Source organism: Liolophura sinensis, chromosome 8 (assembly GCF_032854445.1).
Source record: "Liolophura sinensis isolate JHLJ2023 chromosome 8, CUHK_Ljap_v2, whole genome shotgun sequence".
NCBI lineage: Eukaryota > Metazoa > Mollusca > Polyplacophora > Chitonida > Chitonidae > Liolophura > Liolophura sinensis.
In genome coordinates, this window is record NC_088302.1 from 55,857,969 (window position 1) to 55,873,011 (window position 15,043).

The window sequence follows — 15,043 nt, forward strand, 5'->3', positions numbered from 1 at the left end:
TAAAACTGCTTCACCACCACACTAAACTAAAAGTGCTTCACCACCACACTAAACTAAAGCGGCTTCACCACCACAATAAACTAAAACTGCTTCACCACCACACTAAACTAAAACTGCTTCACCACCACACTAAACTAAAACTGCTTCACCACCAAACTAAATTAAAACTGCTTCACCACCAAACTAAATTAAAACTGCTTCACCACCACAATAAACTAAAACTGCTTCACCACCACACTAAACTAGAAGTGCTTCACCACCACACTAAACTAAAACTGCTTCACCACCAAACTAAACTAAAACTGCTTCACCACCAAACTAAACTAAAACTGCTTCACCACCACACTAAACTAAAAGTGCTTCACCACCACACTAAACTAAAGCGGCTTCACCACCACAATAAACTAAAACTGCTTCACCACCACACTAAACTAAAACTGCTTCACCACCACAATAAACTAAAACTGCTTCACCACCAAACTAAATTAAAACTGCTTCACCACCAAACTAAATTAAAACTGCTTCACCACCACAATAAACTAAAACTGCTTCACCACCACACTAAACTAGAAGTGCTTCACCACCACACTAAACTAAAACTGCTTCACCACCAAACTAAACCAAAACTGCTTCACCACCAAACTAAATTAAAACTGCTTCACCACCACAATAAACTAAAACTGCTCCACCACCACACTAAACTAAAACTGCTTGTCCACCACACTGAACTAAAACTGCTTCACCACCGCACTAAACTAAAACTGCTTCACCGAAACACTAAACTAAAACTGCTACACCACCACACTAAACCAAAACTAAAACAAGTTCAAATGAAAACTCACTGATTATACTTCTGTCCTAGATGTCTCCAATTCAATCCTGACACTGCATGTGACAACCACATGCATACAACTGTTCAGCAGCTCACAAAAGTCATCTCCATCATTTCCTATCAAACTGTGGAGTTGACCACCAGCTCAAATACATAGGACTTCTTGTAAAAAAATGTATGTAGATTAAAATAAATATGTATGACTTTACAAGATGGCAAGCATTTCAAACTCGGAAAACGTCTACAATCTACATCAAACAGAAGGTACATGTACAGATCGGAGAAAATGGGTCACTGCTTACAAGACAGGTGTGCATGACATGACCATTATCACACAGGCACCAAATCAAAGAGCTGGTCAACATTAGCTATATTAAAGGATGGCTTGACACACTATACATGCCGTGATAATGTTCTACAATGAAGGCATCAGCCACGCACAAAACATAAGTGAGCAAACGAGCAAAATAAGATGGGGCTTATAGTGTCAAGATATACATGTGTCGTACTTGGGAAATACATAACAACCAATCCCTGAAATATTAGGTAAGAAACTACCAGATATGGCTGTCCAAATCCTTAGCAGGAAAAAGTAAATGTACAAGAAAGGAAAGAAAACATACATGTATAGCAACAGTCTTGAGAGCCAGGATACCTTCTATCAGTTCCCCTAATTAGCGATCATTAGGTTCATCATTATTTGAAGCCTATGGGCACTGGTGTCAGTTTCAATTACTCATTCTAATCAACTGGATAAAATTAGCCCTTAATACTCCCATGAACAAAAAATCTGCCCGCTTGTGCTCTTCAGTGTAATTGGGAAGGTAATCGATGTGACACTTACTCCTACAAGAGAAGGCCAGAGTGACAAATCAAATATACCCATCATCTTGGGGCGCAGTTAACTGGATCATAAACATACAAATCAATTATACAACAAAATGATTTATCTTCAGATCTTGACGTCAAACTGACACTGATGTGAATGAAACTGCAAAACACAGTGAACTGGTAAAAATTGTTCTTTGAACCCAAGTGTGGGTGGTAATATGGGCCCTGATCAGGCAGCCTGTGGGTGGTAATATGGGCCCTGATCAGGCAGCCTGTGGGTGGTAATATGGGCCCTGATCAGGCAGCTTGTGGGTAGTAACATGGGAAATGATCAGGCAGCCTGTGGGTGATAACATGGGAAATGATCAGGCGGCCTGTGGGTGGTAACATGGCCCTGATCAGGCAGCCTGTGGGTGGTAATATGGGCCCTGATCAGGCAGCAGGTAATGGAGGTTAGACTGGCATTTCCAAAAAAGGCATGTTCTTGACAAGAATGCTGAGCCCATATTCATCAAAGATCCTGAGACTTAAGTCCAAAATTCAAACACAGCTACAATTAACGTGTTTCGCTCTCTTGAAATTCCTAGACTTATTCTGTGCTGCAGAACAATGTCCTACGAACACAATTTGAGGTAATCCCTGTTCCGAGTTGGGCATTTTGCAGTTTAAGACTTAAGCCTGTATAAGTTACTTGATAAATACAGGCCCTGTACATGGGCTGCATTTACTAGCTCTTGTCCATGACAGCTGATTGCACGGCAACTTTCATTTACAAGGTGTCGTGCGTATGTTACATTTCCACAGCTCGTGTGTCAATCATGATTAACTCAGGAGGGACTAATCAAACAAAATGTCTCTAGTTTTTTCTACTGCAATGATTGGCAATGAACTTGTAGAGAGCTAATTTGCCAAACAAGACCTCATTATTGTCTCGAAACGACACTTCATAAAATAGAGCTGGGAGATGTCCGTAAGTTCATTGGAAAGATACATGTACTGTTCCAACCAAGGGATTAGATTCACTTGAAATCGGCTACAGTGTTATAAGTATAAAAATCATAAAATCGAAAAGGTACATTTATTTTGGTACTTAAAATGCTGCAGGTTTCATTCAAATGTTACTTACAGCAGTCTAGAGCCACAGAATACTTACAAAGACAATATGTCATAAGCTAGAGATTAAATTATGCCCAAAGCTGGTTACTATTCAGGTAAACCACCTTCACACGTACATGTCTTCCCTGGACTTTCAAGCTTCTTCCACTGAATAATGGGACAAAACTAGCCTTGTTTTCACTTCATGCTTTGGGAAACACACTTTCAAGAATTTTTGATTTAGTTGCACAGAACTGTAAAAATTCTTTTATGTATTCCTTAAACATTGTGATAACATTGTTAAGGTTGTTTATGGCTGACACAATATCCGGCTTCAAACTCACATCTACATGTTTACTAACACTGGAAAATCTTCCATAAGAAAAAGACAGGTATATGTAAAAGGAAAGTAGAAAGTACTTACCATTTTGGTGAGCTTCTTCCATAACTCCACCATCCACAAATCAATTTTGCTGAATTCTTTAAAGGAACTGTTTGATATGAGAGGAAGTCTCCAGCCACAACTTGTATAGAGTTATACTGTTAAACCACACCAACCATTCCAATCCTGATTAAATGTTTGTTCATTAGATGTAACCATTTAGTTCATAGTCCTTTTGTCAGTAAAACACATTCTTGTGGTTAAACCTCTACTGCACTATTGATTTATTGATTTGGTTAGTGTTTCATGTATTAATCAAGAACAACTCACTAATATGAAGCTGGTTTGATCTCCTGTGATTTCACATGAATGCAGATATGCAAAATTATTGCTGAAAAATTCAACATTAAAAGTGTTCATACTATCAACGCTGAGTTTCAGCAAAGTTATGATGTAGGATCATGTCAAGGTCACTGCTGTTTAGTCACACACGTTCAAGGGGGCCTTAGTGGATCAGCGAACAATCACTCATCAGAACCAGAATACGGAGAATCTTCTGTGACACAAAAACATATATCTTGTACTCCAAGTGATCTGGGTGTTGTAGACAAGGTCACGGAGATGGTACAGTTCTAATCAGTGTCACGTTCCAAATGTAACTGATCATCAGCTCCAGTCGAGTTCACATCAATTATACTCACAATACAGAAAACTGTGAATTCCTGAAAATGCGAGACAATGGGGTCCACTATTCAGGATACATCTGTGACCCATCATGGAAGACCACTGGGTCCACTACCCAGGATACATCTGTGACCCATCATGGGAGACCACTGGGTCCACTACCCAGGATGCATCTGTGACCCATCATGGGAGGCCATTGGGTCCACTACCCAGGATGCATCTGTGACCCATCATGGGAGACCATTGTGTCCACTATTCAGGATACATCTGTGACCCATCATGGGAGACCATTGGATCCACTACCCAGGATGCATCTGTGATCCATCATGAGAGACTATTGGGTCCACTACCCAGAAATGCATCTGCGACCCATCATGGGAGACCATTGGGTCCCCTACACAGGATGCATCTGTGTTTATTTATTTATTTATTTGATTGGTGTTTTACGCCGTACTCAAGAATATTTCACTTATACGACGGCGACCAGCATTATGGTGGGTGGAAACTGGGCACAGCCCGGGGGAAACTCACGACCATCCGCAGGTTGCTGGAAGACCTTCCCACTTATGGCCGGAGAGGAAGCCAGCATGAAGATGCATCTGTGACCCATCATGGGAGACCATTGGGTCCACTACCCAGGATGCATCTGAGACCCATCATGGGAGACCATTGGGTCCACTACCCAGGATGCATCTGTGATCCATCATGGTTCTAGGGAAATGCCCTGACTTTTCATTCGTGGTCACCTTTGAAGTATAAGCATATCAAAAGTCTCCAACAAACCAGTAAGATTGTTTGGAAGTTCTGGTTAACTTTACTTTGTCTCGATTAGAAATAGGAGATTATTTTTTCTCTGTCAAAGATTTTCAGGACAAGCCGCAGTCATTCCAATCCCTTCCACACATGGACACAGACGGGACCTAATGGACTTTTAGACAATCTAGACGGTTCTAATGATAAGCAGTTACTTTCAGCTGGACAATGCAGTGTCAACGTTTATTATCAGCCAGAATCACATGAGTAGCAGCATGTACCATTCAGGAGATGGCTCATTCGCAAAACATCTCAGCTCTTCTAACAATTCAAGAATATTGTTTCCATGGTCACATATATGTATGTTTACTGAAAATTAATAAAACTGCCAATACAACCCAGCTGCAATGTTCCCAATCCTCCAGTCTCTGCCCAAGGTTCCTGGCAGTTCTCTTCATAAAATAGATATAAGTGTTGTCCCAAATGAGCTCTAGACTGCCTTGGGCTATGTGTAACATTGGGATTGCATTTCATTATGAGACTTAAGGTTTTGATGTAAATGACAAACACTATGCCAAGTCATTACTTAGGTAGAAATATCCAGTTTACCCACAACACAGGCAAATCCCAGGTGTTTGGGTATTCATTCACATTACCTAAGATCAACAGGTGTCTGGCTCAGAGATAGACTGAGTGTAAATATTCCAATACGCTGAAATTTAATGGAGCTGATGCCTGATTCAAAATTGGAAGAGATAATCTAGCAGATTTCACCCTTACGTAGCTTTAATGTGGACAATCCAATACCTGACTCAACCTTTCACTGGAAAAACCAGGTATCAAGTTTCTTATTTCACAGAAAGCTGGGGATTCATATAAAATAGGCAACACAATTTTAGAGAGAAACAGTGTATTTATGTCAGCAGGGAGGTGTTACAGCATCATGCTCCATTTGCCCCTCTTGTTTCTTGGAACATGAAGATTTCTTTTCCAATTCCAATGGTTCTGAGTCTGACTGATGTGATTCCTTATGAGGGCTGGTATTAGCCATTTTGATATGTTCCCTGTGTGGTAGGGCTCTGGTCACTGGATCACATAACTCAGATTGTTGGCACGATGCTTCAGAATGGGTAAGGATGCTGTCAGCATCCAGGTTCCACGATACTTCATTCTTGCTACTATGAAATTGGCATCCCTCTCTTCTTGGTTCTCCAGACCCTAAATTGTCTGAGGTATCTGATTCACACAGAATCTTATTATCGCGTCCTGAGGAGCCAGCTAACTACTTCCTGAGGAGCCAGCTAACTACTTCCTGAGGAGCCAGCTAACTACTTCCTGAGGAGCCAGCTAACTACTTCCTGAGGAGCCAGCTAACTACTTCCTGAGGAGCCAGCTGTGTTAGCACTAACCTCTATCCTGCAAATTTCACAATGTTCAACACAGTTTATATTGCCATGAGAACACACCTGCATTCCAGGAGCATCCTTATTTTCCATCAAACATTTCTCATTGTTTACATCACAATTACCAGATTTAACCCTCACATCTCTGGAATATGTTAGCGACCCAGTGTCTAGTTTGTTGCTGGGCTTGTTTGTCACCACGACAGTCTGGTCATCAGCAGATCTCTCCTCATCTCTCACACTTGTCGGGTGACTGTCTGCGTTATTAGGCCCTGTGGGAGAGTCTAGATTCATACACGAAATAAGCATTCCTTCCGCTCCTTGTCTGTCTGGCTGGGTTCTACTCACAGTCAATCTTCCTGATTTATCACCACACTCCTCACCTACACCCCTGTGTGTCTGCAGCTTTTCTCTGTCAAATTCAATCAATTTTCTACTGTCTCCCTCCCCTAGTCCTAACATTGCCAACTTCAGAGCCATACTCTTCCTCTTCTGGCCCTTTCTTGACTTTTTCTGTGAATCCAAAAAAAACCAAAAAAAAACCAACTATTTATGTGTTGCTGTTTCCCACAGAATTATTAAGAAACTCAAACCTCATTATGTAATGCTGATGTTGAACGTGCAGAGGTATCAACATAACAGCTTCATTTACACAGTCTTATTACAACAGGTATATTAAAAACAAGTTTCAACCACTTTTGTCACAAATTAATATTAATCTATTCCATCGCACCTCAAAATAAATCAATTAAACATCCTAGGGCTTGTATTATCAACAGCACACCATTTATAACATTACATAGCTCCTGACCAATATTACAAAATTACCATGTCATACCCATGTTCTAAAGACAATAAAATTAAACGATCAACAAAATCAAATATATTAATTACATTCAAAAGACATCAGAGAGCTACAGAATTAAAACTGTCACAAAGAGCTGCATCCAGGAAAGTGACCTGACCATACGGATCCTTACCTTAGGGGGAGGTCGGTCAGAATCATGCAGACGGGAATGTTGATGAAGTTTTTGCTGTCAATACAAACACATTCTATCAATAACAGAACGATACAGACAGGTACAACTGGAAAACACATATGCAATACAGATAAGGTATGCAGACAATGGATCAAGGACTAGCTGGATGTAGTGGTAGCACATCTTGTGTAGAAATGCTTCTGAAAAAAATTCATCTCTTCAATGCATTTTGGATTTTAAAGCTTTTCATCTTATCAACGCAAGGAACTGTATACATGTAGACAATTAAAGGTGCATGTTAAGTGAATCTGATCCATTTCTTACACCCTCACTGTAAATGAAATAACAGGGTTTTTATCTGCAGTGTGTTGTTTGCGTGAACAGAGTTGTGATTGGCCATCCCAGTAAATTAGCCAACAAGAGTGTTTTTATCTGCTGTGAATTGCTTATGTAAAGAGTGTTGTGATTGGTCATCCCAGTAAATTAGCTAACAAAGATTGGTTTTATCTGCAGTGTGTTGATTATGTAAACAGTGTTGCGATTGGTCATCCCAGTAAATTAGCTAACAAGACTGGTTTTATCTGCAGTGTGTTAATTAGGTAAATGGCGTTGTGATTGGTCATCCCAGTAAACTAGGTAACAAAAGTGTTTTTATCTGCAGTGTGTTGTTTATGTAAACAGTGTTGCGATTGGTCATCCCAGTAAACTAGGTAACAAAAGTGTTTTTATCTGGAGTGTGTTGTTTATGTAAACAGTGTTGTGATTGGTCATCCCAGTAAACTAGGTAACAAAAGTGTTTTTATCTGGAGTGTGTTGTTTATGTAAACAGCATTGTGATTGGTCATCCTAGTAAACTAGGTAATAAGATTGGTTTTACCTGCAGTGTGTTGTTTATGTAAACAGTGCTGTGATTGGTCATCCCAGTAAACTAGGTAATAAGATTGGTTTTATCTGCAGTGTGTTGTTTATGTAAACAGTGCTGTGATTGGTTATCCCAGTAAACTAGGTAATAAGATTGGTTTTATTTGCAGTGTGTTGTTTATGTAAACAGTGCTGTGATTGGTCATCCCAGTAAACTAGGTAACAGATGTGTTTTTAGCTGCAGTGTGTTGTTTATGTAAACAGTGTTGTGATTGGTCATCCCAGTAAACTAGCTAACAAGATTGGTTTCATCTGCAATGTGTTGTTTATGTAAACAGTGTTGTGATTGTATAAAAGTGTTGTGATTGGTCACTTCACTCGCACCTGTCAATCTCTTTCACCATATCTGCTCTTACACAAAATGTTAACTAACACCTTGAGAAGACTTACTTTACTAGCAAACGTTCTCTGGCAGTCATCTACTGGGCACACGTATCTCTGACCATCATGGTAAGATCGCAGGTGTGCTGTCAGGTTCCTTAGTTCCAGGTAGATGCGGCTGCAATCCTCCCGCGGACACTCAAACACCTCCCTTGTGTCCTCGTGGGTGCGCATGTGCTGGCTCAGTCGACACTGCTGTGTGAAACGCTTCTCACATTTGTCACATACAAAATCTGGAAAATATGAGTCTTAATTTGAACATATGTATTAAATATCATGAGGTTTTAATATCCACAGTGTAACCTTTGACAATGACACAGAGAGGGGATTTGTGGACACCACACTAGTATGAACTCTTTATTTCAAAATTTCCAACTTCCCCGTGTAAAACTGCGAACAATAGAGTGACCGCTGAATGCAGACATCCAACTACACTGGTTTAGCATCCTGAGGTGGTCAGCCAGTAATGGTTGATCACACACAGATTTTTCATAACAATAAAATGAGATGACATGGAAACAAGTGGTTTGCCAGGCTTTTAGACAAGAAATCTCCCTCTTCGGACATAACCTTTTCTACAAGGGTATAATTGGTGGATACTCTTTGTACTTATGGATACATTCGCGTTACCATGTCACCTCCCAGGAAAGTAGCCCTCAGAGCATAGTGAGAAGCGGGACAGTATTGTTGTAACAGATAATTATCTTACTTCTACACCTAACAAATATTGGCCATTACTCCTGAATACTTCACAAGAGAGATGTTGACTTATGGAACACACAAAGCACAGCAATACACAATGACCTACCAGTACATATGTGCACTGGTTTGTGCTGTTCTACAGTGCTTATACCACATGTCCATGTTTGCTGACAAACCAACCAATTAGGCATTTTACACAAAATCAATAATGCTTTTGGTTTTTATCCACCACTAGAAAGATTCCTCCTTTCAGAGGCCTGTGTTTTTTGTTTGCTTTTTTCCCCTTTTTTATATCAGCTTTCCCAGGGAAGAGTCATTAAAAGGGGTAGATGCAGACAGACTTCCAATCTGATTCAATTAAAATGATAATAGGAAGCAAAACTGCCATCTTGAGACTTGGGTATGGCATGTGCGATCATTTTCTGTAGCTTTCTATAACAAGTTACAGTGTATGCAATGGTTACCCCACAGGAAAGTTGCATAAACACAGGGAGACAATAAAACACCTGACCTGGACAACTAGAGCTGTCTAAGGCTACCACACCTGGCCTTGGCAACCAGACATGTCTGAATGTGTCACATCAGGGCTTGTCAGCCAGACATGTCTACATGTGCCACAACTGGCCTTGGTAGTCATACATGTCTACAGGTGCCACAACTGGCCTTGGTAGCCATACATGTGTACAGGTGCCACAACTGGCCTTGGTAGCCATACATGCCTACAGGTGCCACAACTGGCCTTGGTAGCCATACATGTCTACAGGTGCCACAACTGGCCTTGGTAGCCATACATGTCTACAGGTGCCACAACTGGCCTTGTCAGCCAGACATGTCTACATGTGCCACAACTGGCCTTGGTAGTCATACATGTCTACAGGTGCCACAACTGGCCTTGGTAGCCATACATGTGTACAGGTGCCACAACTGGCCTTGGTAGCCATACATGCCTACAGGTGCCACAACTGGCCTTGGTAGCCATACATGTCTACAGGTGCCACAACTGGCCTTGGTAGCCATACATGTCTACAGGTGCCACAACTGGCCTTGGCAGCCATGCATGTCTACAGGTGCCACAGCTGGCCTTGGTAGCCATACATGTCTACAGGTGCCACAACTGGCCTTGGTAGCCATACATGTGTACAGGTGCCACAACTGACCTTGGTAGCCAGACATGTCTAAAGGTGTCACAAATGGCCTTGGTAGCCATACATGTCTACAGGTGCCACAACTGGCCTTGGTAACCATACATGTCTACAGGTGCCACAACTGGCCTTGGTAGCCATACGTCTACAGGTGCCACAACTGGCCTTGGCAGCTATACATGTCTACAGGTGCCACAACTGGCCTTGGCAGTCAGACATGTCTACAGGTGCCACAGCTGGCCTTGGCAGCCAGACATGTCTAAGGCCACCACACCTGGCTTTGCACCCATACATCTCATTGCCAAAGCCAAGACTAGATATTGTGCAGAATGTAGTTTTAATGGTATTGTGTTCTTAACTGCTGAAGAGCTTTACTGGAAACAGTTTATCTGACTAGATATGAAAGAACGACCAATGTAAACATGTATCAAGTTTCACTGCAGGTGATTTGGTAGGTTTTCACAGATATGCTGTAGGTGGTTTGGTAGTTCTTCACAGATACACTGCAGGTGGTTTGGTAGTTTTTCATAGATACACTGCAGGTGGTTTGGTAGGTTTTCATAGATACACTGCAAGTGGTTTGGTAGTTTTTCACAGATATACTGCAGGTGGTTCGGTAGTTTTTCATAGATACACTGCAGGTGGTTTGGTAGGTTTTCACAGATACACTGCAGGCGGTTTGGTAGTTTTTCACAGATACACTGCAGGTGGTTTGGTAGGTTTTCACAGGTACACTGCAGGTGGTTTGGTAGGTTTTCACAGATACACTGCAGGTGGTTTGGTAGTTTTTCATAGATACACTGCAGGTGGTTTGGTAGGTTTTCACAGATACACTGCAGGTGGTTTGGTAGTTTTTCACAGATACACTGCAGGTGGTTTGGTAGGTTTTCACAGGTACACTGCAGGTGGTTTGGTAGGTTTTCACAGATACACTGCAGGTGGTTTGGTAGTTTTTCATAGATACACTGCAGGTGGTTTGTTAGTTGTTCACAGGTACACTGCAGGTGGTTCGGTACGTTTTCACAGATACAATGCAGGTGGTTTGGTAGGCTTGCACAGGTACACTGCAGGTGGTTTGGTAGGTTTTCACAGATACACTGCAGGTGGTTTGGTAGTTTTTCACAGATACACTGCAGGTGGTTTGGTAGTTTTTCACAGATACACTGCAGGTGGTTTGGTAGGTTTTCACAGATACACTGCAGGTAGTTTGGTAGTTTTTCACAGGTACACTGCAGGTGGTTTGGTAGTTTTTCAGATACACCGCAGGTGGTTTGGTAGTTGTTCACAGATACACTGCAGGTGGTTTGGTAGTTTTTCACAGGTACACTGCAGGTGGTTTGGTAGTTTTTCAAAGATACACTGCAGGTGGTTTGGTAGTTTTTTCACAGATACACTGCAGGTGGTTTGGTAGTTTTTCACAGATATACTGCAGGTGGTTTGGTAGTTTTTCATAGATACACTGCAGGTGGTTTGGTAGGTTTTCACAGATACACTGCAGGTGGTTTGGTAGTTTTTCATAGATACACTGCAGGTGGTTTGGTAGGTTTTCATAGATACACTGCAGGTGGTTTGGTAGTTTATCACAGATACACTGCAGGTGGTTTGGTAGTTTTTCACAGGTACACTGCAGGTGGTTTGGTAGTTTTTCACAGATACACTGCAGGTGGTTTGGTAGTCTTTCACAGATACACTGCAGGTGGTTTGGTAGTTTTTCAGAGACATACACGTACAAGTATCATCAGGATCATCAAGGGTCAGTACAAAAAAAAAATTAAAAAAAGTCAATATGTATCTTCTTCAACCAACTTAAGCAACATCTTGCATGACATATATGCGACTTAAGCAACATCTTTCATGATGTATATGTGACTTTAGCAACATCTTTCATGACATATGTGACTTTAGCAACATCTTTCAGCCACAGGCGTAAACAGCCTTGACAGCATCAACTGAGGCAATACATGTAGGCAGTATCTAATTTGTTCAAGCAGTTTCAACCTTTTTGAGTTTTTAACTTCTTGCCTTTTTCCGGTATTTAACATGCACATGATGAAGCAGCAATGGAATATCTTGTGTTATTGCACTCTACACTTTGTTTAACATTGCTTTCCTTGTCATTGGATGCCAACGCTGAAGCTCGGGGTGTGACATAAGCTAAACATGCTGTACATATCAGCAGAAAGACAATTAAAACTCTTTACATTTTCAAAGTACTCTGAAAGAAAAGGTTGGTAAGATTTCAATAGCTCCCCATTACCAACTGAACCAAGTTTTCCTGGGAAAGCTGATCAATGGTTATGCTGTGTGATTCAGTGGGCTTCACTGGGTGCACCGACCGATGAAAATGGTGTGTCCTACAGTGGGCTTCACTGTACGCTGATCAATAGTTATGGTGTGTCATATAGTGGGCTTGAATGGGTATGCTGATCAATGATTATAGTGTCAATTAGTAGATTTGACCGGGTGTGCTGAACAATGGTTACTTTGTGTGATTTAGTGGGCTTCACTGGGTGTGCTGATCAGTGGTTATGCTGAGTCATATCGTGGCCTTCACTTTATGCTGATCAATGGTTAAGCTCTGTCATATAGTGGGTTTCGCTGGTGTGCTGATCAATGGTTAAGCTCTGTCATATCGTGGGCTTCACTATTCTTATCAATGGTTACGCTGTGTTATATGGTGGGTTTCACTGGGTATGCTGATCAATGCTTATGCTGTGTTATATAGTGGGCTTCACTTGGTATGCTGATCAATAGTTATGGCGTGTGATTCAGTGGGCTTCATTGGGTATACTGATCAATGGTTATGGTGTGTCATATAGTGGGCTTCACCGGGTGTGCTAATAACCGGTTAGGTTGTGTCATATAGTGGGTTTCATTGGGTATGTTGATCGATGGTCACACAGTGGCCTTCACTGGGTGTGCTGATCAATGGTCATGGTGTGTCATATAGACGGACTGACTAGGTATGCTGATCAATGGTTACATTTACGTTGTGATTCAGTGGGCTTCACTGGTGCTGATCAATAGTTATGGCACGTGATTCAGTTGGCTTCACTGGGTATGCTGATCAATGGTTACACTGTGTCATATAGTGGGCTTCACTGGGTGTGCTGATCAACGGTTATGCTGTGTCATATAGTGGGCTTCACTGGGTATGTTTATCAATGGTCACAGTGTCATATAGTGGCCTTCACTGGGTGTGCTGATCAATGGTTACATGTACGTTGTGTGATTCAGTGGGCTTCACTGGGTATGGGGATCAATAGTTATGGCATGTGATTCAGTGGGGTTCACTTCCAGAATCACAACCATTTACAAATCTCAGCACCAGGCTATATGTGGTCACCTCATTTTCACTCACACATTGGTTACTACAGGATGTGGCATGCCCTGTCCTTCAACAGCAACTCAAACTCAACAGCAAGTTTATTTTTCCTTCAGAATTATTGATATCAGCGATGCACTTTTCTGGGAGCCCCTGGCACCTGTTGTCTCTCAGTACAGACTGATCCACTCAATCTCAATTCTCCAAGGACAATGTAACAACATCAGACTATGTCGATATATCAAAGCCTTATGCAAGTCTGGCTCCTACAGGAAACAGTGTGTGACCAAGAAACCACTAAACGGATAGGTATAATGCATTATACGTATTTAATGCATTAAGACTGAATATGGGAATATCTCCTTGTAGTGACCTCTGATACACATTTGTACTGTCTGATATGTATATGTGTACCAACATGAACGTGTGTGTACACACACACAAACATACACACACACACTATATATATATATTCAAAGATGTGAATGATGCAGTATGATGTGGAGTAAAGTCCATTTCCAATGAATATGTTAACTCTTCTCCCATCCCATGAATCCTGACTTGGATTGAACTGTCTTCTTGACAAACTTATCACTTGAACAATAGCAACACAAACTCTACAATGTATATGGATTACATGAGACTGAACTACAACTGGTACAGGTATTTACTTTAGAAATTATTAGCTGACAACAAAAACACATGATTACAATATTATTTGATTTTTTTTTTTTTTTTTTTTTTTGATTGGTGTTTTACGCCGTACTCAAGAATATTTCACTTATACGACGGCGGCCAGCATTATGGTGGGTGGAAACCGGGCAGAGCTCGGCGGAAACCCACGACCATCCGCAGGTTGCTGGCAGACCTTCCCACGTACGGCCGGAGAGGAAGCCAGCATGAGCTGGTCTTGAACTCACAGCGACCGCATTGGTGAGAGGCTTCTGGGTCACTACGCTGCGCTAGCGCGCTAACCGACTGAGCCACGGAGGCCCCCCAATATTATTTGAGAATTAAGACAAAAGCTATAGTTGATAGCTTGTATGTATCCTGCGGAGATTTTTAAGTAGCTTTCCATAATCACATGTATGCCCACTGGTAGGCCTACTTACGTTCTTGAATGTAGGGTTACCTATTGTGAAATAAAGAAATAGGCACATTTTCTTTCACCAACACTCGGTGTGAGTAGATGCTGGCACCTGGCTATTTATGACAATTAAAACTTTTAATCAATGACTAGCAGGGTTTGATCAGCCGGAATTAACACTTGCATGACAGCCCCAGTCACACCCCTAGTACCAAAGATGGATATATTGTAGAGTTCACATTAAATGATTTAAATATTCGCACAATATATTTGTCAGCATTAGACATCGGCTGAAATGAAACCTGCATTACCTGATATGTCCGGCACACATGTACTTGTACGGTGTAACCAAGGCCTGTATGTCCTGCCACACGTGTCCTTGTACAGTGTGGCCAAGGCCTGTACATCCCAGCACACGTGTACTTGTACAGTGTAGCCAAGGCCTGTACGTCCCTGCACACGTGTACTTGTGCAGTGTAGCCAAGGCCTGTACATCCTGGCACATGTGTACTTGTTCGATGTAGC

The 15,043-nt window shown here is 41.6% G+C and overlaps 1 protein-coding gene across 1 annotated transcript in view; it reads right to left on the reverse strand.

Annotated features, from left to right (window-relative positions):
• Nucleotides 1-4,927: 4,927 nt before the first annotated feature.
• Nucleotides 4,928-15,043, reverse strand: part of LOC135473784 (transcription factor IIIA-like) — a 34,470-nt gene continuing 24,354 nt past the window's right edge. The window contains exons 7-9 of the mRNA XM_064753677.1: nucleotides 8,272-8,495; nucleotides 6,961-7,014; nucleotides 4,928-6,493 (exon numbers count right to left, since the gene is read on the reverse strand). Of these exons, the coding sequence (XP_064609747.1) occupies nucleotides 5,948-6,493; nucleotides 6,961-7,014; nucleotides 8,272-8,495 (824 nt within the window). The 3' untranslated portion in view covers nucleotides 4,928-5,947. The remainder of the gene's footprint in view (nucleotides 6,494-6,960; nucleotides 7,015-8,271; nucleotides 8,496-15,043) is intronic.